Here is a 25,291-nt window from a genome sequence, read left to right as displayed (position 1 = left end):
ACTGCAGTGGCTCTAGGCATAGAGGACAAAAAAGACTCCAAAATCTGCAACCCTTGAATTGAGGGTAAAAGAAAGTGAACGCGTGGCTCTGTAAATAGTTATTAATCTTTGTATACACTTAGTGTAATTTTTAGCCAACATTTCCGTGGTGACCTGAATGCGGCACGACGGTTGTGAAATGTGGAGAATGACGCGTTCAGAGCTGAATACTTTCACTTCCTATACTGCTGGAAGCTTCAGAGGACTGTTGCTGTAGCTGGGGTGTGTACAGCGGTGTACACTCAGTTACTCAATGGCTGTTGCGGACATTAACAAGAGTTAGCTTCTTTTAACACTTTGTTTTTAAAGTGCAGTGTTTTCAGCGTAATGGTGTGGACGCAACACAATGGTAGGACTCACTTGTTTATGTAGCATTATGTTTGTGTTGGAGCTCACCAGGTGACAGTTAGCTTTTATCTGAGATAACAGAAACAAACACAGTTGATGTCGCCAAACAGCGGTTATTTCAATATTTGTAAGTGTGAGTTCAGCTGTCATCTTTCTGTCAACAAACTCTCCAGTGTTAAACACAGAGACAGATTTGTTTATGAGCTTTGATAGTTGGCAGGTACTCAGACTGACTTAAGGAGTGTCACTTTGAGTTGGTGTGTAATAGTGTTACTAACCGGTTCTTCTTCATTTGATAAACAAAATAGGACGCATTAAAATATTTAAGAAGCTGCTGTGGCACAAAAGAGGGAGAATTATGTATAAATATTAGTCATAATTACTTTACAACTGAATTAGTTCAAAGTATTTATAACATTAACTTGTCAAAAATGATAAACAAGTTTTGGGCAGTTGTCATTTAAACAAAGTTCTTGTTAGACACTTTTTTTGTTTATTTACCAGGGGTGGGGGGAAAAATGATACAGCATAGTATCGCGATATTTTTGCGTGACAATATCATATCGTTACACGTACACTAAGTATTGATTTTTTTAAGTTATATAAATGATTAATATTACAAATACAAATGAAACTTTTTCTAGCCTATTAGAATATCATAATCAGTTGCTTTTTCAGTCCACTAGATACATTTTGCTGCAATAAAAATGACTGAAGTGAGGTGAACTACTTTATTTTATTTGACTAACCTCTTGATGTTGACAAAGTTTTCCTTTGGGACATAATTTGCAGTTGGATAAAGCTAATAAATTGAAAAATATAGCAATATATTTTATCGTAATACTCAGCATATCACAGGTTTAAAATCGCAATACTATTGTATCGTGGCTTATGTGTTGTGTTAACATCATATCCTTGGACCCTTGGTGATTCCCACCCTGAGTATTGATTATATTGTATTAACTTTTTTGCAAAACTGCTACTGCCAGTATTTAAAGCAGTAGGGCACTGATAAGTAGTGTTTTGTGTATGTCTTTCTAATTTCATTATCTGGCATATCAGTTTAAAGACTGTGTCTTAGAAGATGTCTTGAGTCATTGTGGCTGGTCCTGACTCTTAAAAAAGCCATGCCTTCTCATCTGTAATCCCACACAGGTTCTGCAGTAAATATGGGTCAGAGAGAAGAAGACAAGGTGTGGTGTCTTAACATCCTCACCTACCACAGAGAGCTGCTGGTGTCCAGGCTGAGGAGCATTCAGTGCATCCTGGACAACCTGTTGGCCTGCGGCTTCATATGTGAAGAGGATGTTGAGATCATACAGCGAACTGCCACCAAGACGGATCAGGCAGGGAAACCAATAATACACGTTAATAATGGCCATTTGTTTTGTTTCTATTGAAAATACCTATAAGGACATACTATTTCTCTGTAAATTATGTGCTGGTTGAAAATCTCAAATAAAGTAGGACGGTTGTGAAGTTGTAACCAACATGACATTCTTTCCTGTCATTATTTTCTAGGTGCGCAAAATCTTGGAGCTGGTCCAATGCAAAGGCCAGGAGGCCTGTGAATTCTTCATTTACATCATATATAAAGTATGTGATGCCTACATAGACCTGCAGCCATGGTTGAAAGAGATAAACTACAACCCAAGCAGTGATGTAACGCTGATAACAGTGGTTAACACAGATCCCAGTAAGTATTATAAGAACTAATGCTGTTCTTTGCCTCCAACATGATCTCTTTTATGCTTCATAGATAACATATAAAGATGTTTGTGTCACTAAAAGGCCCATCTGTCTGTCTTAGTTTTGCTCTGTTAGACTATTGTATACGACCACAAATCAATCACACCTGTTTACAAATGAGAAAAACATGGCTTAGTTTGTGGTTCTACAATAAGTCCTACCTTTATGAAGATTATCATTTTCATTGTGGAGGCCATAGTTTTTGTGATGCTGTTGTACTGCATCTTACAGAGAGGGGTTTCTTCTGTTCTGTCCATAGTTAGATCAATGAGTGAAGACACGAGTAGAAAAGTAAAAATATACTGTTGCAAGAAGAGGTCTTGCATTCAAAATGCTTAAGTAGGAGACTGAGTACAGAAGCAGCTACGTTTATTTTATATATTAAGATTAATGCTGCACCCACATGAGTTGGAAGGTCGTTCATGTTCATGAGGTTTAAATCAAATCAAATCAAATCAAATCAACTTTATTTATATGGCACTTTTCATACAACAGTAACACAAAGTGCCTCACAGAGGTTAAAAACAACAAAGATCCAAACAGAAAACAAAAAGAAAAGAGAAAACCCAACCCTCCCACCCAACAAAAAGCTATTTAGCTCATAAAATTGAGTTAGTAGCTAGGTAAGAATGATCTAAAACAGAGACATAAAATGCATCAAAACTAAAACCTATAGGCTAACTAAAATAACAAAAGATAAAGGTTAAATGAGATAAGAACGTAAAAAGAGGAAGGGTAAGAATATAAAAAATAAATAAAAAATAGATAATAGATGGATAAATCGGTTATAAGAGGAATTTAAAATAGATAAATAAAGAGATCAGTTAAAAGCCTGATTAAAAAGATGAGTCTTGAGCCTCTTTTTAAAAACATCAACAGTCTCTGCAGCTCTGAGGTTCTCCGGCAGGCTGTTCCACAATCGGGGGCCATAATAATTAAATGCCGCCTCCCCGTGTGTTTTAGTCCTAACTTGTGGTATGGTTAAAAGGCCGGTGCCGGAGGACCTCAGGGTCCGCGAGGGTTGATATGGTAAAAGCAGGTCAGATAAATAAGAAGGCCCAAGACCGTTAAGACATTTAAAAACTAATAAAAGAACCTTAAAATCGATCCTGAAGCGCACGGGGAGCCAATGCAGCAATTTTAAAACTGGTGTAATGTGCTCCCGCCCTCTGGTCCTCGTCAGCACTCGTGCAGCTGAATTCTGTAATAATTGTAGATTTGAGATACTCTTTTTGGGAAGACCAGAGAGCAGGGCATTACAATAATCTAACCTACAGGAGATAAAAGCATGCATCAGCACCTCCGTGCTGGCCTGAGAGAGAAACGGGCGGACTCTGGCTATATTCTTAAGGTGGTAGAAACCTGCCTTTGTTATGTTTTTAATATGTGGAATAAAACAGAGCTCAGAGTCAAAAATCACACCCAGATTTTTTACAGATTGTGTTGGTTTAAAATCCTGTAGTTTTGGTAAAAGTTTCTCTCTCTGGCCTTCAGGACCAATGACTAAAACCTCTGTTTTGTCCTGGTTGAGCTGCAGGAAATTCGCTGCCATCCATGACTTTATATCTAAAATGCAGTTAAAAAGGGCATCAATTGGCCCTGTGTCATCAGGAGACACGGCGATGTACAGTTGCGTATCATCAGCATAACTATGAAAGCTGATGCCGTGCCTCCTGATGACGTCCCCCAGAGGAAGCATGTAGAGATTAAAAAGAGTTGGACCTAAAATTGACCCCTGGGGGACCCCAAACTTTATCTCATGGGTTCCTGAGGAACATGTATCCATACTTACAAAGAAGTGTCGATCAGTAAGGTAAGAGACGAACCAGTTAAAAACAGTACCAGAGAGGCCGACCAGGTGCCTCAGTCTATTTAATAAAATGTGATGGTCTACTGTATCGAAGGCGGCGGTTAGATCCAGTAGTACCAAGACTGTGAGTTTATGGTTATCTAAATTGCACCTGATGTCGTTTAAAATCTTTAAAAGGGCTGTCTCGGTACTGTGGTTCATCCTAAAACCAGACTGATACTTCTCTAAAGTGTTATTTGTATTTAAAAAATCATTTACTTGGTTAAAAACCAGTTTTTCTAAAATTTTGCTTAAAAATGGTAAGTTGGATACAGGTCGATAATTATTAAGAATGTTGGGGTCTAAATTGCTCTTCTTCAGAAGGGGCCTCACCACCGCCGTTTTCAAGGAGGCCGGGAAGACACCTGTCTGAAGAGAGCAATTCACCATGTACAGTAGCTGTTCCTCAAAGAATCCATAAAATGTTTTAAAAAATGGTGTGGGAATTGGGTCTAAAAGGCAGGTTGTGGGCTTTACTTGGGAGAAAACTCGACCAAGTGTCCTCGCATCAACCAGGGCAAAACTCTCCAGTGTTTCCTCAGGTAAAAGCAATGATCCAGGTGTGTCGACAGTTAAAATCTGTTGCGATAAGAGACTGGATCTGATGTCATTGATTTTACTTCTGAAGTGGTCTGCAAAGTCCTCACAAAGGGCATTGGTTGTTGTCTTAGGTGATCTGTTAAAATTACTGTTTGTTAAAATATCAATTGTGGAGAAGAGGAATTTGGGATTGTTTTTATTGTCAGAGATTAGTTTTTTGAAGTGGGAAATTCTTGCCTGTTTGACTGCGTTATTGTAGGTTTTGAGATGTTGACGTAATATTTCGTAGTGGACTGTTAGGTTTGATTTTCTCCATCTTCTCTCAGCACTCCTGCAGTATCTTTTCAGTTGTTTGATTTCCTGATTTCTCCATGGGGGTGTAGGTTTTGTTCTAATTGTTTTGATTAAAAGTGGAGCCACTGAGTCCAGCGTTGACTTGAGTTTGTTGTTAAAATTGTCCACAATAAAATCACAGGGTGCTGGTAAAATCTCTGCAGGAGTGCTCTGTAAAATCTGGATAAAATTTGCAGCCACTTCAGAAGTTTAGGTCCTAATGTGGCAACAACATGGACGCTACAATGAAGGGAGTGTTTAGAAAACATGTCGATAGTAGTTTGATGCTTTATATTACCAAGAGATTTTATCCTGAACTTGTTGCTGCACCAGTACATCCTCTAAAACTACTAAAATATTGCTATACCTGACTTATGCTAAAATATATCTGTTACAACTAACCTATGCCACTCTACATGGACAGCAACTTACAGTTACAACCTAATACCATAATACAAATGATGTGAGCAAAAAATTGACATGTAATATGTGAATTAATAAGAAGTTTATTACCATCAGCCAAACACTTAAATTTCGTCCACCATGTTTCTGCACTTATGACACCAGTTTGGCAACTCATGCACCAACATGACAGGGCCAACATTTTGATGTGAATATTTCCAATCAGGAACAATTTTTTTTCTAATTATTCCATCACCACCTGAATGCAGGGTGAAGTCCCCCTCCAGCTAAAATACTCTGATATGAGTCATATTTTAAAACACATAAAAAAATAAAATAAAATAAATAAATAAATAAATAAAAAGGGCCTTTCTCCAGTGCTAACATGGCACTACTAAAGCTAGACTGGTGATTGGTGGAAGAGCAGTGTGCAGCAAGATGGCTAGCGTTAGCATTAGAGGAAACATTAGAGATTCAGTCAGACCCAGACTCAGATTAGGAATCTGTTGTACACCTTTTTCCTGTATTAGACAGTGATTGGCTTCTGTTTTAGTGACATACCTAATCTATCTTGCCTGGCATACGTTTGAATCTCAGATTTCAGGTGAGTGCATAGACATGGACCCCTTTAGAAATGTAAAGTGAAGTCACTGTAGTAATGTTCAGACATTTTGGGGGACATAAACAGAAGAAAAAGACATTTTTAAGTGGAGGGGGACTCATAAACGATTACTGATAGACTAATGTTTAATTAGAATTTTAAAGGAATACTTCACCCAAAGACAACCACTCTGTAAATAAATTAGCCTTGTTACCTTGAATTCCTGAAGAAAACTTTCTTTTTCTCCCATGCCTCCATGGAAAACGGCAAACATATTGATTTAGTGATTGATTGGAGACCACGTTTAACAACCGAAAAACTATATAAAAAAAAAACATGTTTAAAAACTTATCCAGTTGTACGCTCAGTACTTCCCAAACACATGCATTTTTGCAAAAATCCCTTAGTATCGGAGTCTGCCTTTGAAGAGAATACGCTGTAGATAAGTTTCACTTTCAGTTCAGTTTCAATGGTTAGGTTTCACCGAAATGCATGTGTTTGGTGAGTACTGAGCATATGACTGGATACATGAGACTTGGGTTGTACTGCACGAGTTCTGTGAAAGCTTGTAAATGAATTCTTTGTTATTTGTTGTTCTATTAATCCGAACAATTATGAGTCACAACAAATTTGTGCCCAGGCGGTTTCACTGGGTAAGGTGAGAAAGTTGTGTTTTCTGGAAACGCTTGTGTGACTTCTGAGAACTCCGAGGGACAGCTTGATGAGCTGTCACACAGCACGGTGAAAGTTAACATTAACGTATACGAACAATTATTAGTGAAACACTTAGCCTATCGTGATTTAAACATTAAATGAGAAGCATAATTAGAAAAAAATTGCATATTTCCAAAGCCCACCAAAAACTGGAATCCTGTCACCACCACTGAATGTATGTAAGGTACTCCCATGTCAGTGTGAGTGTGTAACAATACACAGGTTCTCTGCCCACATGGAAATTTGGCACATTGTAGCCTTCCTTGGCTGTGGTTGTAATCCATACAGGGAAGCGAAATGACACTAAGGGATTCAAAGAATTAAGTGACTGTTAAAGGATATTTCCCCATGTGTATGTGTGTGTATGATTCATAGGTACAACTTGTTCTAAAATTGGTTCAGTATTGAGGGAGGCGGATGCAGCCGGGAGCCGCGAAACGAGCTCAAACGGTAACGGGTTCAAATACGTCCCGTATAAGTTTGCGCATTAAAAGTGCTTTTTTTCGCCACTGACTGGTTCAGATCGCCAGTGTTATGAGTGGAGTCAGCTGTCAGTCAGTGTTGGAGCAGAGAGGGGGAGGGCTGCCCCGCTGGGTACTGTAAGTAAGTATGTGTGTATGAAATGTGTGTTTTTTCGCCACTGACCGGTTCAGATTGCCAGTGCTATCTCTGTAAATAGCATACTAACTTAGCCTTTCCCTTACCTCTGGGCTGTGTGATGTCACGAGCTTTGCTCCACTGTGTCTGTAGCTCCCTCTACTCGTGGGGCAGCCATTTTCTTGAGGAAGAGGTGTTTCGGGATTGATGTCTTCTCTTCTTCCGCTGGCAGTAGTCATTTTGGGAGAAGTGAGCACTGCAGACCCGATGGTCTGCAAGACGCAGTGTCTGGACAGGACTGTTAGCATCCATTTGTAGCACAACTATCCACAACTTCAGCATCTTGCCGTCCGACAAAGGCAGCCTATGAAAGCTGTACGGGGTGTTACACAACATGCTGTTCTTGCGTTCGGGAAAAAGGCCCGTTTATTTGAGCACTCCAAAAACTCCGGTAACACTCCAGGGGGTAGCACGTAAAAGACTCCGTCCTCTGACTCTGACTCTTCTAGCGTAACACACACACTTCATATACACATACTTACTTACAGTACCCAGCGGGGCAGCCCTCCCCCTCTCTGCTCCAACACTGACTGACAGCTGACTCCACTCATAGCACTCATAACACTGGCGATCTGAACCGGTCAGTGGTGAAAAAAAGCACTTTTAATGCGCAAACTTATACGGGACGTATATGCCCCTGTTACCGTTTGAGCTCGTTCCGCGGCTCACAGCTGCATCCGTCTCCCTCAATACTGAACCAATTTTAGAACGAGTTGTACCCATGAATCATACGCACACATACACATGGGGAAATAGGGCCCAGGTTGAAAAATACCGAAGTTGTCCTTTAACTTTGTCGTCTTGAGGGAAGTTTTGTTTGTAGCAAAGATTAAAAGAGAAAGATGAAACACAAAAATCCCTAACATATTCATTTTTGGATTGGATAAAATTTTCAGATCCTAAATAGAAAATACTGGATCACTGGACCTTATAACACCATTTGCAGCTTCTATGTTCCACTAATTCACTGTCTGTCTCCCTGCTTAAGTCAGCAGGTATTGTGAGAAGTTGAAGCACGAGATGAGCCGGGACACCTGCTTCATCATGTCATACGGCCAGCGAGAGGAGACGAGGCTAGAGGACCTTTACACTGACACACTGATGGAACTGTTGAACGACTGCAATGAAAGTTTGGGCTTCTTAGAGAGTCTGGACCAGCTCCTGGGAGACCATGCAGTCTTCAATCCCCAAGGTGAAATCATCTATGTTATGGGGGATGCCGGTGTGGGAAAATCCATCCTCCTGCAGAAGCTTCAGAACCTCTGGTCCAAAAAGGAGCTGCAGACGGATGCCATCTTCTTTTTTAAGTTCCGCTGTAGGATGTTCAGCATCCTCAAAGAAACAGAGCAGATCTCCCTTAGAGACCTTCTGTTCAAATACAACTGCTACCCAGATCTTGATCCAGATAATGAGGTGTTTGATTACATCGTGCGCTTCCCTGAGAAGGTTCTTTTTACATTTGATGGCTACGATGAGCTTCAGATGAATGATCTGATGAATGTTCCTGAAGTGGTGTCACCAGATGTGAAGGCACACCCCTTCCAGCTGCTCATCAGTTTGCTCAGTGGGAAGCTACTCAAGGGCTCCCAGAAGGTGCTGACGGCCCGGACAGGGACTGAGATCCAGAGTAGGGTGATCAGAAAGAAGGTGGTTCTGCGGGGATTCTCCCCAGCTCATCTCAAGACCTACATTGATCTGCACTTTAAGGAGCAGGAGCACAGAGAGCTGGTTTCAGTTCAGCTGGATGCTAGCCCCCACCTGTGTGGCCTCTGCTCCACCCCGCTGTTCTGCTGGATTGTATTTAAGAGCTTTAGGCACCTGCACACCATGCATGATAGTTTCCATCTGCCTGAAACCTGCATCACACTGACAGACATCTTCCTGCTGCTGTCGGAGGTGTTCCTCACCCGCTCAGCCTCACCTGCGCCGTCTCTGCTGAAGAAAAGCACCCGATGTGCCTCTGAGACATTCAAAGCAGGGCTCAGGCCTCTTGCAGCATTTGCCAAACTAGCACTTCAGGGTATGGAGAGTGGTAGCTTCATTTGCACCCAAGAGGAGATCACTGCATGTGGCCTGACGGAGGAGGACCTGACGCTGGGCTTTCTAAGACCTGTCAGTGAGTATGATGCCAATGGAAGCCCTGCTACATTTGAAGTCCTCCATATCACCCTCCAGTCTTTCCTGGCAGCATTTGCTCTAGTGTTGGATGAGCAGGCTGCTGCCAGCTCCATCCTCAAGTTCTTCACAGAGTGCAGCAGGAAAAGAGAAGTCTCCTGTCTGCCGTTTAACGTCTGTGTCTGTGGCTCCTCAAAGCCCAGTGAGAAGAAGCCATTCACATCCAATGAGCACCTTCAGTTCACTAATCTGTTTCTGTGTGGACTGCTGTCCAAGGCTAACACTGGCCTGATTCAACATCTGGTATCCCCTGTGTTACTAAAGAAAAAACGGACCCTGCTAAAATCCTACCTGTCCACCAGTGTGAAGTCCCACCTCCACGGCTTACCCCACTACAACAGTGAAGACGGCAAGAAAGTTCATGTTTTGCCCAACTTCTTGTGGATGCTGAGGTGCATCTTTGAGACAGGGAGCAAAGACATCGCTCAGATGACAGCAAAAGGCATCACAGCGAACTTCATCAAGCTGGGTTACTGCGACGTGTACTCAGGTGACTGCACCGCCCTGAACTTTGTACTGCAGCACCGTCAGAAGCTCCTGGGCGTTGACATGGACAACAACAACATCAGTGACTACGGGGTGAAGCAGCTGAAGCCCTCCTTTTCTAAGATGACAGTAGTGAGGTAAGAAAAAAATGTATAAAAATATGTTTTACCTACCTCCTGCTCTCCACTGAGGGATGTTCACACTGATGTTATAACTGATGTAACCAAACACTAACCAAACTACTTGTCTTCAGATTGAGCGTCAATCGCCTGTCTGACAGCAGCATCGAGGTTCTTGCAGAGGAACTGTGTAAGCACAAAATTGTGGAGATCTTGGGGTGAGTAAGTATGTCAGTATGTTATTATGTATGACATCAATGAATGTTAACACTGATGCATCAATGCATAAGCAGAATGTATGTCTGTTTTAGCTGCTCAAGTGAAGCTAGTTCTAATTAATTTACAGTTAGCTAGTTTAGGCCACTGATTTCCAACATAGGGGGCAGGTCCCCCTCTACTTACTTATATGTCATGGACAAGAAACAATTAATTGCAAAGAATTCAAAGCCCTCAGAAAATAGCATTTGGAGTCTTGTGTGGGATTGATCCTGGCTTCATATGAGTAAGCCTAGAGAAAAAGTTCACTAGCTGCTAGGCCAATTTATGCAATGAGAAATAATGGTAGTTACATTAGCATGCTGTATTTGTAGGAAGAACATGTGGTCAAAGACAATTGTTTTGTTGGTGAACCTTAAGAGTTATAGTGGAGCTGAATTTTGTAACGTTACCATTGTTTAATGATGGTGTTGTTCCAACAGTTGAGGAAAAGTTTGTTAGCAGCTTGATAATTAACACAATGTAAAATGTCATAGGCTTATGCTAGTAACATTAGCATGCTGTGTATTTGGGGAAAACGCGTCTAGCAAAAAGGACAAGTGTCTTGTTTGTGAACCTTGTGAGTAGTAACAAAGCTGAATTTTGTACTTTTGTTTCATGTTGTCACTACCAGGCCAGGTTTTATGTGTTTTAAGCACGAAGTTAGTTAAATCCATTGATGTATAAAGAGAACTGGATACAGCGTTGGGGTGAGGCTTTGTTCATTCCTGTGGAAGTTGCACAGTGTTGCCAAAGCCAATAAAGTTTGACCTCCTGTGCATAAAATTACCCGGGTCTCCCACATCACTGGGCCCACAGAACAAGAACACCTTGAATCTTTGCTGGCCGAGCACAGGCTCAGTACTCCCCATGTCTAACTGAAACTATTGAGCTATTTTACAACGGCAGCATTTGGTGTTTGGAGGCATGGTACACTTGTCAAATGTTACTGATAGTTGACCCACTTTGGCTCTGCTTGCTAATACACACTCAGTGTAGGTGACTCAATTGCTGTTAGGTGTGGAGATTGTAACCTAGTATGCTAATGATGGCATTCTGCTGAGAATTCCAAACATGTTTTGACTTGCTCTGCTGCTTGATGCACCTGTAATTTATTTATTTGTTTGTGTTCCTGGTTCATGGTTTTTAATGGAAGATAATGAGAAGTGGAGCAAATATTTGCAGATGTGTTTACCCCGAGCCTTTAGCAGCAGCAGAAACTTGTGGTGCAGGGAAATTAGTAATTTTACAGTGGAATAAAAAAGGACCACTGGGTTTAGAGTACCTTGGCTCAGGAGATAGAGTGATTGTCTACTAATTGGGAGGTCAGAAGTTCATTCAGGCCCTTGCAGTCGTTGGGATTAACACAGTGTAGGCTACATGTTAAAGTGTCTGCTTTGAATGCTGCTTGTGTTGTGGAGCACTTTAAGTCGTTGCTAGAAAAGTGCTATATGAATGAGTCAATTTACACTTTGTACTATATTTAAGCAATATCACACAAGAGGGAGTGATGTTGTACTGTGATATCGTCACGGCTGTGATTCGGTCGTAGGCACGAGGCCGACTGATTGTTGATTGCAATCAGCTGTGAGGCGGAGTGATACATACACAGTGAAATAACCGTGATGTTGTACTCCAATATCATCACGGTTTTACTGTCTCTCGACCAATCAGATTGCAGGGCCGGAACTAACTGTTGTATAATTAGAATTAGTATAATTAGAATAATTAGTATAATTAGAATTATACAACAGTTAGTTCCGGCCCTGCAATCTGATTGGTCGAGAGACAGTAAAACCGTGATGATATTGGAGTACAACATCACGGTTATTTCACTGTGTATGTATCACTCCGCCTCACAGCTGATTGCAATCAACAATCAAATCAAAACTGACGGTTAGTGTCAGTTAGGTCAGCAGTTGCGTTGTAGGGTAATTAATTCATCCACTGTCAAACAGCCAAAAATATGGATTTATTTCCTAAAATAAGTTTTGAATTGAACTATGAATGGTCATCAGAGGAGGATGAGGGAGAGGAGAAGCTGAATCCATCTGAGCACACATCCAGGTTTGTCAGTGTTTCATCAGCGGAGCTAAGTGACTTGGAGAAAAGCAACATACTGTCAGATCAGAAGGCAGAGTCGGCTGTGCGTGTGAAGCGACAGTCGACCATGCAGTCACCAGAGACTTATTTCACCGGCTGCACAATTAATGGAAATGTGCAGATAAATGTGTATAAAGAGTAAGTGCCTGGCGCACCATGTCTGCGTTACATAGCAACGGTGACAGCAGAATCCTGAGGGATCTATTTTTGTTGGCGGAAGACAAATAAAATGCTTAAATTATCTATTTTGTCCTCATTTTTCAACATTTCTTAATCAGCCTTGCTTATTTAACTGTTGAACTGTTGTATAAAAGCAATATCACACGAGAGGGAGTGATGTCTTCGGCCTCGTGCCGAAGACCGAATCACAGCCGTGACGATATCACAGTACAACATCACTCCCTCTCGTGTGATATTGCTTAAATACAGTTTGTTCAAAGCAAAAATTTTGGTCCCCTGAGGAACATCATCTTTAACCATAATTTATATTTTTGTCCTCAGGCTTTACAACAACGAAATCACAGATGCCGGAGCCAAACTAGTTGCTCGGATAATTGAGGAATGCCCAAAGCTGCGAACTGTCAAGTATGTTTCCAACTTGCACTGATATAAAATGAGAATATTATATTAATTATAATATTTGTAAAATTAAAGGGGAATTCAAGTTTTTTCCAACCTGGGCCCTATTTTTCCCATGTTTTTGTATGCAAGTGACTTGTGGGAACAATTTTTGAAATTGGTCCAGTACTGAGAGAGAGAGAGCGCTGCAGTGGCCAAACAGGCTACGATGTAACCACTCGGGGCAGGTCAATTTATGTCCACTTAGAGTTCCTGTTTTTGCCACAGACAGTCTCAGATTATTATTTTAAGTGTCTTAAGACATTATGGAAAATACCCTACAGTGAATTGAAATGTTTTTCTTTACCTTTCACTAGTCTGTTTTTTATTGTGTCCAAGTCTCGCTAAAGGAGAAGTGTCATTTTTGAATCTCACAAGAGATGACCTGTCGCTGGAAGAAAATGGTGGAACTGTTGGAGAGAGGAGTGTCGGGAAGAGTTTGTTGTTTTGGAGTACAGAAAGCGTAGTTTGGTGTAATCTAAAGAATGTGTCATGGCTGAATGTTTGGCTGATTTCAGAACAAGACTTCTTTCACAAGAATTGGAAACAAAACAGGCCGCAATGGGTCCTTTCCATAATGCTGTAAGACACTCATAACATCTGAGCCTGTCAGTGGCAAAAACAAGCACTCTCAGTCAACATTAATTGCTGGCCGCAGTGTTCTCTCTCAATACTGGTCCAGTTTCAAAAATTGTTGATCTCATCAGTCACTTAGACACAAAAACATGGAAAAATAAGGTCCAGGTTGAAAAATACCACAATGTCCTTTAAATATGTTGTTGTTTAATGTCTCTCTGTCTTTAGGATTGGTAAAAACAAGATCACCAGTGTTGGCGGGAGGTATTTGGCCAGCGCCATTCAGAAGAGCACTTCCATATTTGATGTTGGGTAAGACTTCACTGCTGTAAAATATCTTTGCTGTTTTAGACCACTTAATGCAGGATATTCTGATCTCGCTGTGCTCACGAAAGCAGTTAGATCAATGGAGAGGCGCCTAGAGAGGACTGATGGAGGAATTTTTCAACTGGTGACAAAAAACATTTTATCAGTATCTCTCAAATGAGACAAAATACGTAACATGTTATCTTGAAAAATAAAATCATGAATTAAATGCAACGATAGAACCCACATTTCACAAACTCTTAGAATTTGCGCATGAAGTCAAAAGTCGCACAGTTCTTGAAATTGAAAAGATGCCGAATTCATTTTCTCTAGGAGGATACTGCTGGCTTAAGTAAGGCAGCTCAGATGACGGTTTTAAGATTTTTGCTTGCAGAATGTGGGGGAACAGCATCGGCGATGAGGGAGCAGAGGCCTTTGCAGAAGCTCTGAAACAGCATCCTCGGCTCACCAACCTCAGGTGAGAAGGAGCTACCCACAAAGATGATTAAAAACCTACTGATTCAAACTGGCTGATTAAATTCAGAGTCATTTCTGTGTTTGTGTATTCTAGTCTCTCAGCCAATGGCATCACATCTAAAGGTGGGAAGTGCCTGGCAGAAGCACTGAAAGAGAACAGCGTCCTCAGGATATTCTGGTAGGCAGCTCGCTCAGTTTGAGCCAAGTGATTTTCACAGTTCTAACAGAACGACTCTCTGAACAGAAGTCTGTGTGTGCTGTTGTAGGTTGGTGCAGAATGAGCTGACTGATGACGCAGCTCCTCACTTGGCTGAGTTGGTCCAAGCGAACACGGGTTTACTCCACCTCTGGTGAAGAAAACACACGTGCATGAACACACACATCATCTCACCATGGACGAGACCCGTTCAATACCCTGGCCAGACATTGATTTTTAGAAACTCACCTGCTTTGTATATTTGTCTGTAGGTTAATCAGCAACCAGTTCACTGTGGATGGGATCAAACAGCTCGCTGAGGCCCTAACTCACAACACAGCACTCAAAGAGATATGGTGAGGATCAAGTATAATTCATGGTGACTTTCAGGCCTTTTCTTTTTCTCTAACAGCCTCCAAATAGTGGGGACCAGCTGTTTTTAAAGGAGTTGCTGTTTTGTAGCCTTCCATCTGTGGTAACAGTGCTGCACACCACATATGACAATAACAGGGTAATGCTAAATACTTTGAGCTAGCATAACAATTGTACAAGACAAGCAGAGAAGAGCCATAAAGTCAGTAAACTGACACAACACTAGCCACCACAAGCTATGGTCGCACCACACCAACTAAGACTAAAGCTGAAAAATGATTTTTTTGCTTTTTGATTTTGATTTTCTTGCGTATATTTAACTTTAGATTTGCAGGGGTAAGGTTGTGTAATTTCTCCTTTAAATAATTACATTGGTCTCATTGAGCTTAATGTTACAGTGATGTATTATTGATTCAAGGCTGCAAGTAAAACTTTAAAATGATATATGAAATTGCAATTTTGAATTCCTATTTGTGTTGTTGTTTTTTTGCCTCCAAATTCCAGAAATGTGATTTTTTTTAAAATCTTGTGTGCACAAATTATTTATCTAGTAGGAACCAGTTAATCATCTTGCTCACATGGGTTGTTACCTTGTGCACAAAAGATAATAGGCTAACTTGTGCACACTAGATAATAATTTGTTCCCACAAAAATATTTACTGGAGCACCCAAGATAAGAATTGTTCCCACAAGATAATTAAATCATGTGCACAAGATTGTTCCCATGACATAATTAAATTGTGCACACAAAGTAATGATTTGTTCCCACAAGGTTATAAACTTGTGTGCACAAAAAACATCCAACAACACACAAAAAACCCCATCCCCTTTCAAGACTTTAGGGGCTCTGTAGTGGGATATTATTATTTAAGGTAGAATAGCTGGTAGGATTTATTGAGTGGCTATAATCAATGTTATTAGTTGTACATAATGACAATGTGGAAGCATTATGAAAAGTTGCTTGTAGTGATGAAGCAGTGAGTTTCAGCTCATAGTTTATCTCTGCCTTAACTTCAGTGTTCTGATTCACTCACAGCTTGTAGTGTTGTCTTTAGCTCCACATGGCAGCAACAAAACATCTGTAATAAGTCACTGTGCACTACCTGCTCAGCTGCATAAAGCTGACAGACACAGTTGGTGACCAGCTTGTTAACATGGTTGAGCATTTAGCAACTAAAAAGAGATTTTTCACAGGAGTTGGTAGAGACCAAAAACAGAGCTAAAAGAGAGTGAATATTGGCCTCACATTCATCAGGTGGACGCAGGGACCACTCCACATGAATAACCTTGTTGCTCCGTAACTGCTGGATGTGGAAATAAGCAACTGTTTGCTTTTTTTTATTCCAACCAGTCTATGGAAAAACCTGAATTCAAGTGAATGTGTCCTTAAGGACAATTAGGTTTGGAGTTGCTGAACATAAATATGAACATAAATAGGCTACTTATATTTAATTCAGTTATGGTGTGGCATTGGGAAGCTCATGTGTCTTACATTTTACTGTGTTTTTTAATCAGACATTAGTTACTCACTGTAGCTGTAGAGGTAATCAGGGTGACAAACCCTTCACAGCACCAGAGCCATTTCCATGGGTATTCCCTTTGGCGCATGACTGTGTTTTGAACTCGAATGAATGTCTGATGGTGTCTGATCGTGTTTCTGCAGCGTGAAAGGAAACCAGCTCTCTGAGGAGGAAGAGAATCAGTTTGTGGAAGAGAAAAGGCTGCGGTTCCACTGACTGGGCACTCACGTGAGACGTGCATGCACTGAGTAATGTCGGCATGGCAGAAAACGTGTACTGTAGTGTGTGTTCACTGTATGAATGCAGAGTGTTAGCAGACTGATTTGGTACAGTATGATTGAGTATGTATGATTTCAGCTGAGTAACTGTGTGGCTGTGGGCACAAAGTCTGATGTTAGATACTGTATATTCATATCATTCATTGTTGATGAAACCATTTTTGCACTGAGAAAACTTTTTCATGTTGGGGATGTTTTGCTGTAATTTTGACCAAATATCTGACATGACGACTGTTACAGAAAAAAGGAAGTGGAAGCACTGATGATGAAGAGGGAAACAAACCAAGGACTTCCTTCTTCATGAACCTTTGTAGAAACATATGGTGTATATTTTGATTTGTATACATACGAACAATAGCTTTATTGTTTCACACGTCGCTGATGGAATGTATTGAGGTGTACTTCAGTGTAAATGATGTTTACTGTTTGTTTGATACTTTGTGGCAACTGGATCCAGAAAAGAATGTATTTTGTTGAGTGACATCAGTGTATGAATAACTCCTGATGGACAGTGCTGGTGGTGAAAAGGCTGATGGCCTCTGGTGACGGATGACAGGACATAGCGCTAAGCTCAGTAAAGAAGATTTCCCTATAAGGGGTACATAGAGCGCTTGTCACTTCCTTTACGTGCCCATGTGACCAGTTGGGCTGTTCACACTAAAAGTGCCTGCCAGTGATCCGCAGCAATAGTTTCGGCTGTCTGTTTTTTCCACTAGCTGAGAGTGAATCTGGCAAGAAAACACACATATAAAGGATCTGATTCCAATAAATTATAGAATATGCATCTGTTGGTTACTTTTCCACATACATATATGTCAGTTGTGTATGAACAGGGAGCAGTGGCATGAGCACACTCACACAAGCAGAGAGAGAGAGCTCTATGTGTGATTGGAACAGAGCAGAGGAGCAGAATAGCTCGTTTACCAACACACAGAAGTGTTCCTGGTGTAAATGGCCGGTTGACTGCTCGCATGACAATTGACATATCAGTGCGCTTCCTCGTCCAGTGTGACCTGGCATCAAAACGGAAGTAGCAGAGGCCAGGATATACTGATTCATAGTCCCTAGTATGGGTCAATGGGTCAAGTGCCTCTTTGATGAAACAAGCTGGTGAGGGTAATGGAGCACCACCACAGTCATTATCATTCATCTCAGTTTTTCTTGACTTAAATAAAGTGAGCATGTGTACAAAAGGTAAAATGCTTCACTGAACTTTGACTAAGCTGTGTGTTTGATGGATTTGAATTGAAAACAAGTAGAATAGGACACTTTCAGGTTTACTAGATGGCCCAAAAATAACATGGCATAAAAATGCAATAAATACAAGAGAATGGTTGGTATCCAAATGATCCACTCTAAAAAGCTTTTTGTAGGTAGTTTTACAGAAAATAAATATTTTAACATGTTTTATGTTTGTTGTGATTTTCTGTCTTTGTCAGTGACATATTAAACAGCAAACTGTCTCTGTTACATTATATTAGGTAGATTGATATAAGGCTTATCTTCAGACTGCATCCTCAGTGCCTCACGTACTCCAAGTACAATTCAAAGACGAAACATTCCGTTAGTCCCTCCCAAACCTGAGCCAATACATCACTGTGTTTCTTTGAAATCACTGTGCTGCGGCTCTGACTGTATACAGGGGGTTTCCCACTGCATGTGCAAATAGAGGAAGGCCCAACCGGATGTGGTGGGTGTGGTAGTTGCAAAATAAAATGTTTGTGTCAACATAGTGTATAACAGAAGAATGTGACGATTAACACGTTGACACAACCTGGAGAGATAGGTGCAAGAAAAATATACTGTGACCGGCTCTGTATGGATGGGATAATAGTGTTAAACCAATGTGTATCTTTTAGTTGAAATCACCCTTTCTTCTATCTCTACAAACTGATTAGAAAAATGCTCTCCTATCAAAGACAAAAAAACCACAAGGTGTTCTTACTTGCTGTTAATGAAGCTTCCTCTGTGGGCTGAGTTGCTCATTTGTCATGGATTTGGTTGAGTTGTCCTCCATCCACTGAGGACGCTCAAGAGACATCAAGTAGGTGGATGAGGAATAACCTTCCAAAATGTTCTTGCACCACCAAATTTAAGCTTTTCTAAAATCCTACCTTTCTGTTTACGGTATAATTTAAAGGATGAGTTGAGTATTTTTCAACCTGGACCCTATTTAACCATGTTTTTGTATCTGACTAATGCGAAAAACAGTTTTTGAAATTGGTCCAGTATTGAGAAAAACTGCTGCAGATGGTAGTGGTCATACAGACTGCAATGTTTGCACTGTCAATGCACACCCACTAAAATACTTGTTTTTGCCAATTTCTGTTTATTTAAATGTAGTCAGGTGGGTCTGGTGATGGAGATTTTAGCACTGTTTCTGGTTAAACAAAAAGAATCTTACTCTTTAACGAATAAGTCTATTTTCCATAAGTTTGTAGACACACTAACAATCTAAACCTGTCAGTGGCAAAAAGAAGACCTTATACTAAAGAGCCAGAGCCAAGAATACACAGATACTACAGAGTCACTTGACCTGCGTGTGAATGCCAACTGTGACCTTCCCGTTACATTAAAAAGCCAGATGTGAGCGGAGGTTAGCAGGTTTTTTGTGCAGTGGAAAAGGAGCTTTTGTAAACTGGCGTGTTAACAGGCCCTCAGTGGTTACATTGCAACCTCTTTTACGGCTGGTGGTTGCAGTGCTCTCTCAATACTGGACTGATTTCAAAAATTGTTGTTCCTGATATTCACTTAGACACAAAAACATAACAAAATAGGGTCCAATTTGTCTTCATTTTTTTAATCACAAATTAAAAAGTTTAATCTTTTCTCCTCTGCAAGGTTGATGAGTCATTGTGTTATTGCAAACAGCTATTCAAAACACAACAATAAAACAATCAAGAACCACGAGGACAGGCGGTTGAATGTCATCATCATATCTATTAAGGCCAGATCTGTTGCACTTTTCCTCTAAAATTCACAGACAGAAAAAGATATTACTGGTCAGTGTCAAACCTTTGTAGGATCAGTCATGAAAATGATGAAAAATAATAACTGATAGCAGATTAACGTGAGAGATGAAGGTAGAGAATGAGCCCTGTGAGATCAGTCAGCCAAATGTTCAGACTATTGCTACAAACAGAGATGATGAGGAGAGTCCTCACTGTTCCCACCTCCACACACTGCAGAGGAAAACTACACGACTCTGTAGCACCGCTGTGTGCTGGGACAGTGTATTACAGGGCTCAGGTAATCGCTGTGAGGCTGTCAGGTTTTACATACACAGTATGGTGACGCAGTAGTCATGAGTGTGTTAGGGTGGATCCCAAAACTCCAAAGCTTACTCAGTTCTTCCTTTAGTGGTTCCAAATAAAATGATCAATACTGATAAGTTAGGTCTACTCATCAGCAGATGTGTTTTTTTGAGGATTTTCAAGTAGCTTTAACTGTCATAGTTTACTAGTAATGTTCTACATGTAGCATGGAGTTTGATGTATGGTGCAGAGTGTGAGTAATGTGTCACACTGAACCCAGGTCAGTGTCTGATAGGAGAGGTTGTGAGGGAGTGGAGGAAAAAAGTGGATTTGGGATTCAGCAGCAAAGGTGCACTGACCTGGAAAACCAGCTGCTCTGTTGATTGGTTGGAAAAAAGCCTCCATACACATGTGCTTGGGTGGTTGGATACCGCTTATTTATACTGTATTCTCTATCCCAAATAGTCATGAATTGACTCATTGAGATGTCTAATACTGCATGTGTGTATAGGAGCATTACAGCAGCAGTGGTGAGGGTTCTTCTTTTTCAAAATAAAGCTCCAGCTTTATTTTTCCTCACCTTTCCCCCACTACCATGTGCTCCTACCTGGAGGTAACTTCAAAGAGACAAAGAGAGAAATGCATTGAAAAAAAAGAGAGTAAGAAAAAGTGGAGTCCATATGGGACACTTCATCTTTCATTCCAGCCCAGTCGCCAGGAGAAAATGTTGGCATTGTGCGTTTCCGCAAACCATGAATACAATATATTTGCATGTTATACATATCATATCAATGTTTCTAAGGTGACGTAGTATATGAGCTGACTTTGTCATCAAGAGGCAGAGTGAATGGTGGATAGTGTGTAACCTAGGAGAGAGGGGATGGTGGGTGTCGTGTCACCTGGGAGAGAGGGGATGGTGGATGTCGTGTCACCTAGGAGAGAGGGGATGGCGGATGTCGTGTCACCTGGGAGAGAGGGGATGTGGATGGCGTGTCAACTAGTAGAGAGGGGATGGTGGATAGAGTCTCACCTAGTTGAGAGGAGATGGTGAATAGAGTGTCACCTAGGAGAGAGGGGATGGTGGATGTCGTGTCACCTAGGAGAGAGGGGATGGTGGATGTCGTGTCACCTACTGTAGGAGAGAGGGGATAGTGGATGTCGTGTCACCTAGGAGAGAGGGGATGGTGGATGTCGTGTCACCTACTGTAGGAGAGAGGGGATGTGGATAGAGTGTCACCTAGGAGAGGCACCTGCCAAGCTGCAGACCATTGTTTGAGACCTACAAACAACAAAATCTGTTGTGACTTACCAAGTCATTGCTGTGTTTCCAGTGGATTTTTTAGGCCCCAAATGTGGGTGTTTTTAGCAAATCTTTGCTGTTTTTCCAGCAGGGATAGTGCCATGAAATGCAGTTATCTTTTACTGAGATATCTCCATGTTTTCAGCCTGGATTGTGTCTAAACCCAACCACACATTAGCCACAGTGCGGGGAAACGTAAAGGGTCAGTGTATCCGTTACATAATAACATACAAATATAATGTATCTGTGGTTTACAGGAACATATAATGCCAACATTTTTTTCTGGCAATTGTGTTGCTCATTTACAAACATTTTGAATGAAAACTTCATCATGCCCGCCTTAAAAACCTCCATAAGAAGCTGAGATTCCACAGGATTGCCTTTAAAGTCGCTGTTAATGTTACAGTGAAGCAGCTCATTTGTTTTTCCAGTATAAAAATAGTCTTCAGGGTGGTGGGACGAGCATTAGGCTCTGCGTAATGGAAAAAGGGAGTTGGTGGAGATAAAGGATTCCATTGTAGCTTTGGGATCTGCACTTGGTGATTTCACTGATGAGTTCATATTCTCTGGTGGATGATGAGCTTGTCGATGAAATCATCTGTGATCGCTTTTTACTAGATTAAAAATCTGTACACATTAGCTCCTCCATGGTAGAGGTCTTCAGGCAAACCTGAGCCCATGAAAGCCTTAACTAACACACTGGTGGTGTTAAAAGTCCACTCATTCATTGTCCCTCAGTCCTTGGCCAACTTAACTTGGTGCTGGGTCTGTATGCTGCCTGAACCTGTGACCAGTCTGTTGTAGCTGAGTCGACCAATCACCAGCCAAGCAAGTCAATGACTTCCTGCAGGACGACAACCATAGAAACTTCTCCCATAACCTGTACATAACAGGTTTAGTAGAACAAATTGCCAGTGGGGGACCAAAAGTTGGTTGTTGCTACGAATGTTATCGTAAAGGATCGGTGCGTTTAAAACAGCAAAGTTTGCAGTTCCAACTGGTATGCACTCAGGTAACTGTAACAAGCACAGGTGTCTCTGCTGATTCCTTCCTCTGTGTGCAGGCTCAGTCATTATCACAGTCCAAACTTTTTTAAACACGTACAGGAAGCAGTGTCATGTACACAAAATTAGAACTATTCAAACACTGTCAGAGAAATGGAACCTGCAGAGTTGAGTACAAGGAAACTGTGTGGGATCACATTACAGTCCCCCTGTGGAGGTATTGTTTACATTCACCAAAAATGTGCAAATCCTCCGGCCCTGACAAATGTAATGAATACATTTCCTTTCTCATGAATACAAAGCCTGCCTTGGTTACATTCATATTTACTGCCTTTGCTGGTGGATTGCTGCATATCTGCCCAACCCAGTTGCAAGAACAAATGTTGGCACTGTGTGTTTCTACAAACCACAAATGTTACAATTGCACCTTTCATACATATCATATTTCTAAAGTGACGTAGTATATGAGGTGACTTTGTCTTCAGGGGGAGGAGGGGATAGAGGATGGCATGTCCACTCAGTGAAATGCCTGCCAAGCTGCAGGTCACTGTTGGAGACCGACAAACGACAAAACCTGTTGTGTTTTGGCGAGTCATCGCTGTTTCGAGCAGCTTTTTAGCCAAAAAATGTGGGTGTTCTTACACGACCTGTCACTGTGTTGCCTTCCTGTGCAACAAAAAGTAGTTGTTTCTTACCAAGACATCGCTGCTTTCCCAGAGGTAACTGTGCCACCAAAACTGGGTACTTCTTTTCCTGACCATAACCAAGTGTTCCCATTCAGTTGATTCACTCGGTACAACACATATACTATGGGATATCACACCCCTTGTGACCTACCTGAAGACACTTCTATTCACGCCTATTAAATCAGATGACCTGTGGTGACGTATGTGAGGCCCCGCCCACACATATGTATATACACATCCATCACCACAGTCATTCTTCAGTTCGATAGCTGCTCTTCACCAAGCCCAGCTGCACAGCAGGGTTGTATCTTGTTCCTCTCCTTCAGGTAACGGAGGTTATAGTCATAACATTTCTGTTTTTGTGCCTAAACCTAACCACACATTAACCACAGCGTTGTTAAAACATAATGTTTAAATGGATCCACTACATAAAAACCTATAAATGAAATGTGTCCGTGATTTTTAGAAATGGAAGATGCCAACATTATTTCTGGCGACTGGGCTGTATTGCCACCTGTAGATCAGTGGAACAGTGAGACATCATTGGCAGGACTGTGCATCATGTTGCCTATGTCGCCTACATCCTTGCGTCCTACACAAGACAAAACGGATACTCACTCACAGAAAAACTGCGTCATAGCACTACAAAAGGATTATGGAAAAAGTAGAGAATAAAACAATGAAATTAGAAATTTGGATTTCAAAGTGGATCTTTTTGCTGCACAAAAAACCTTCTATCTACGTTAGGTTTTGTTTTATTTTTTTTAATTAAAAAAAAAATCTAGATTTCATTTTCATTCTTCATTAACATATTAAACCCATTCTGCTCTTCATCTGTATGACAGTGTTTGATTTGTGGTAATTCTGTGCACCTGACACTGCTGACCTGTTTTAAAGACTGATAATCAGTGAACCTGCACACTGAGGAAACAATCAATTGTAGCAACTTAAATGATTGATCAAACGCTATAATTAATACACAGCCTACATAAACGACTACATTACAGACATTATGAAAACAAGAGAAGCTTTTACCCCATGGAGTAGCACAAAGCAAAATAGACAAAAAAAGAAATGAAAAACACATTTTCACTTTCTGGTCTGTGTAAAAATGTTTCTGGTTATGAGATCCCGTTCATGTTATAAAATTATACTTTTTTTTTGCTGTAACTAAAAATCAAGTTATTTCATTTTAAGAACAAACTTTTCTTGTTATAACAACATGTCAATTTACCGTGTTATATCACAAAACTCGCCTGTTATAAAAAAATCAACAAAACTTTTTAAACAAGAACAGTTTCTCCTCATAACAAGTTCTCAGAGAAACTTGCTTGCATCATGTCATTATAACAAGAAAAGTATCATGTTACAAAGTGAGAGGGATCTACAAGTGGTTACATATTTGTATGTCATGGTAGCAGCGATACTCTACTGTAGGCTCAGGCTGGTAAGTCAAGGATCCATTTCAGATTTGGAGGCAGGTTTTTGTACCTGAAGACCTCTACTCCATGGTATATGATTAAAAAGCACTGATGATTGAGTGTGAGTGTTCGACGATATTCACAGTTGATTGGCACCATTGTTTGCAGCAGCTTCAGTTTTAAAAACGTCCGAGCTGCTTACGCAGACAGATATTTCTGCCGCTGTCCTGTCTCTGGCTTGTTTCTCCTGGACTGGTAGAATGGCAGTTGTGGTGAGATGGTCCCGCAAGTCCGTCCAGTTGGTCCAGCTGGCTCTGCTGACAGTCTGGACTCCTCTGTCCTGCCCTGTCGTGGCTGGGCATCATAACAACAAGGCACTGGTAGACACTGATGCTGAAGGAGGAGGGGAGGGACAGAGTAAGAGGGGGAGGGATAATCCACACATCGCCCGACTCACCCCCCCCTCCACCCAGCCCCCACCTCCAGGACCATGTCCACCACCTCCTCCAGTATCCTGGTGTACAATCAGCTGACATGTGCTGTCCAATGGCCACTCAGGAAGAAGAGCCCTGCCTGCCACAATGTCCTGTGTGGCTTTGTGTCAGGGCTGGAGAGGATGTGAGGTGGAGATCAATCCATCCAGTCTGAGACTGAGCGTGGATGTGCAACTCAAACATAAACACAAAAGTCTGTATCCCTGAAGATTGCTTAAATGAGATTTGGCACACAGTGGTACTACATTATTGGGCGGGGTGGGGGTGGGGGTTAAACTGATCACAGTGTCCAGCAGTCTCCCTGGATCCACACATCATCTTGTAGATCCCTCACATTGTTGAGTACCTGTCAGCACACAACCAACAGAGGATATTAAATAAAAAGCAGTTAACAAGTATAAAAAAAACATCCTACAGTG

General features: G+C 41.2%; 2 protein-coding genes across 9 annotated transcripts in view; one reads left to right on the top strand and one right to left on the bottom strand.

Annotated features, from left to right (window-relative positions):
- The first annotated feature begins 240 nt into the window (after positions 1-240).
- On the top strand, positions 241-18,119 carry nod1 (nucleotide-binding oligomerization domain containing 1). Of its 2 annotated transcripts, XM_050047706.1 has the most exons (12): positions 241-388; positions 1,543-1,733; positions 1,909-2,083; positions 8,221-10,030; positions 10,147-10,230; positions 12,872-12,955; positions 13,793-13,876; positions 14,265-14,348; positions 14,442-14,525; positions 14,614-14,697; positions 14,816-14,899; positions 16,579-18,119. In XM_050047706.1, the coding sequence occupies exons 1-12, from the start codon at positions 367-369 to the stop codon at positions 16,649-16,651; spliced, it is 2,859 nt and encodes a 952-aa protein (XP_049903663.1). In that variant the 5' UTR covers positions 241-366; the 3' UTR covers positions 16,652-18,119. The 2 variants fall into 2 exon arrangements, with proteins under 2 accessions (XP_049903663.1, XP_049903664.1); XM_050047707.1 differs by lacking the exons at positions 241-388; positions 1,543-1,733 and having other exon boundaries at positions 1,945-2,083; positions 8,225-10,030.
- Positions 18,120-19,633: 1,514 nt separating this feature from the next.
- Positions 19,634-25,291, bottom strand: part of znrf2b (zinc and ring finger 2b) — a 60,376-nt gene continuing 54,718 nt past the window's right edge. Inside the window, exons 5-7 of one of the 7 annotated variants that reach the window (XR_007570167.1) lie at positions 21,135-25,218; positions 20,933-21,096; positions 19,634-20,866 (exon numbers count right to left, since the gene is read on the bottom strand). The gene's annotated coding sequence lies outside the window, so the exon portion shown is untranslated. Of the gene's footprint in view, positions 25,219-25,291 lie in introns of all 7 variants that reach the window. The other 6 variants (XR_007570169.1, XR_007570171.1, XR_007570168.1 and 3 more) reach the window with 6 other exon arrangements.

The sequence above is a fragment of the Epinephelus moara genome, chromosome 6 (genome assembly GCF_006386435.1).
Source record: "Epinephelus moara isolate mb chromosome 6, YSFRI_EMoa_1.0, whole genome shotgun sequence".
Lineage (NCBI taxonomy): Eukaryota > Metazoa > Chordata > Actinopteri > Perciformes > Serranidae > Epinephelus > Epinephelus moara.
Note: the sequence above shows the minus strand (reverse complement) of the source record. Positions and strands in the feature narration are given on the sequence as shown.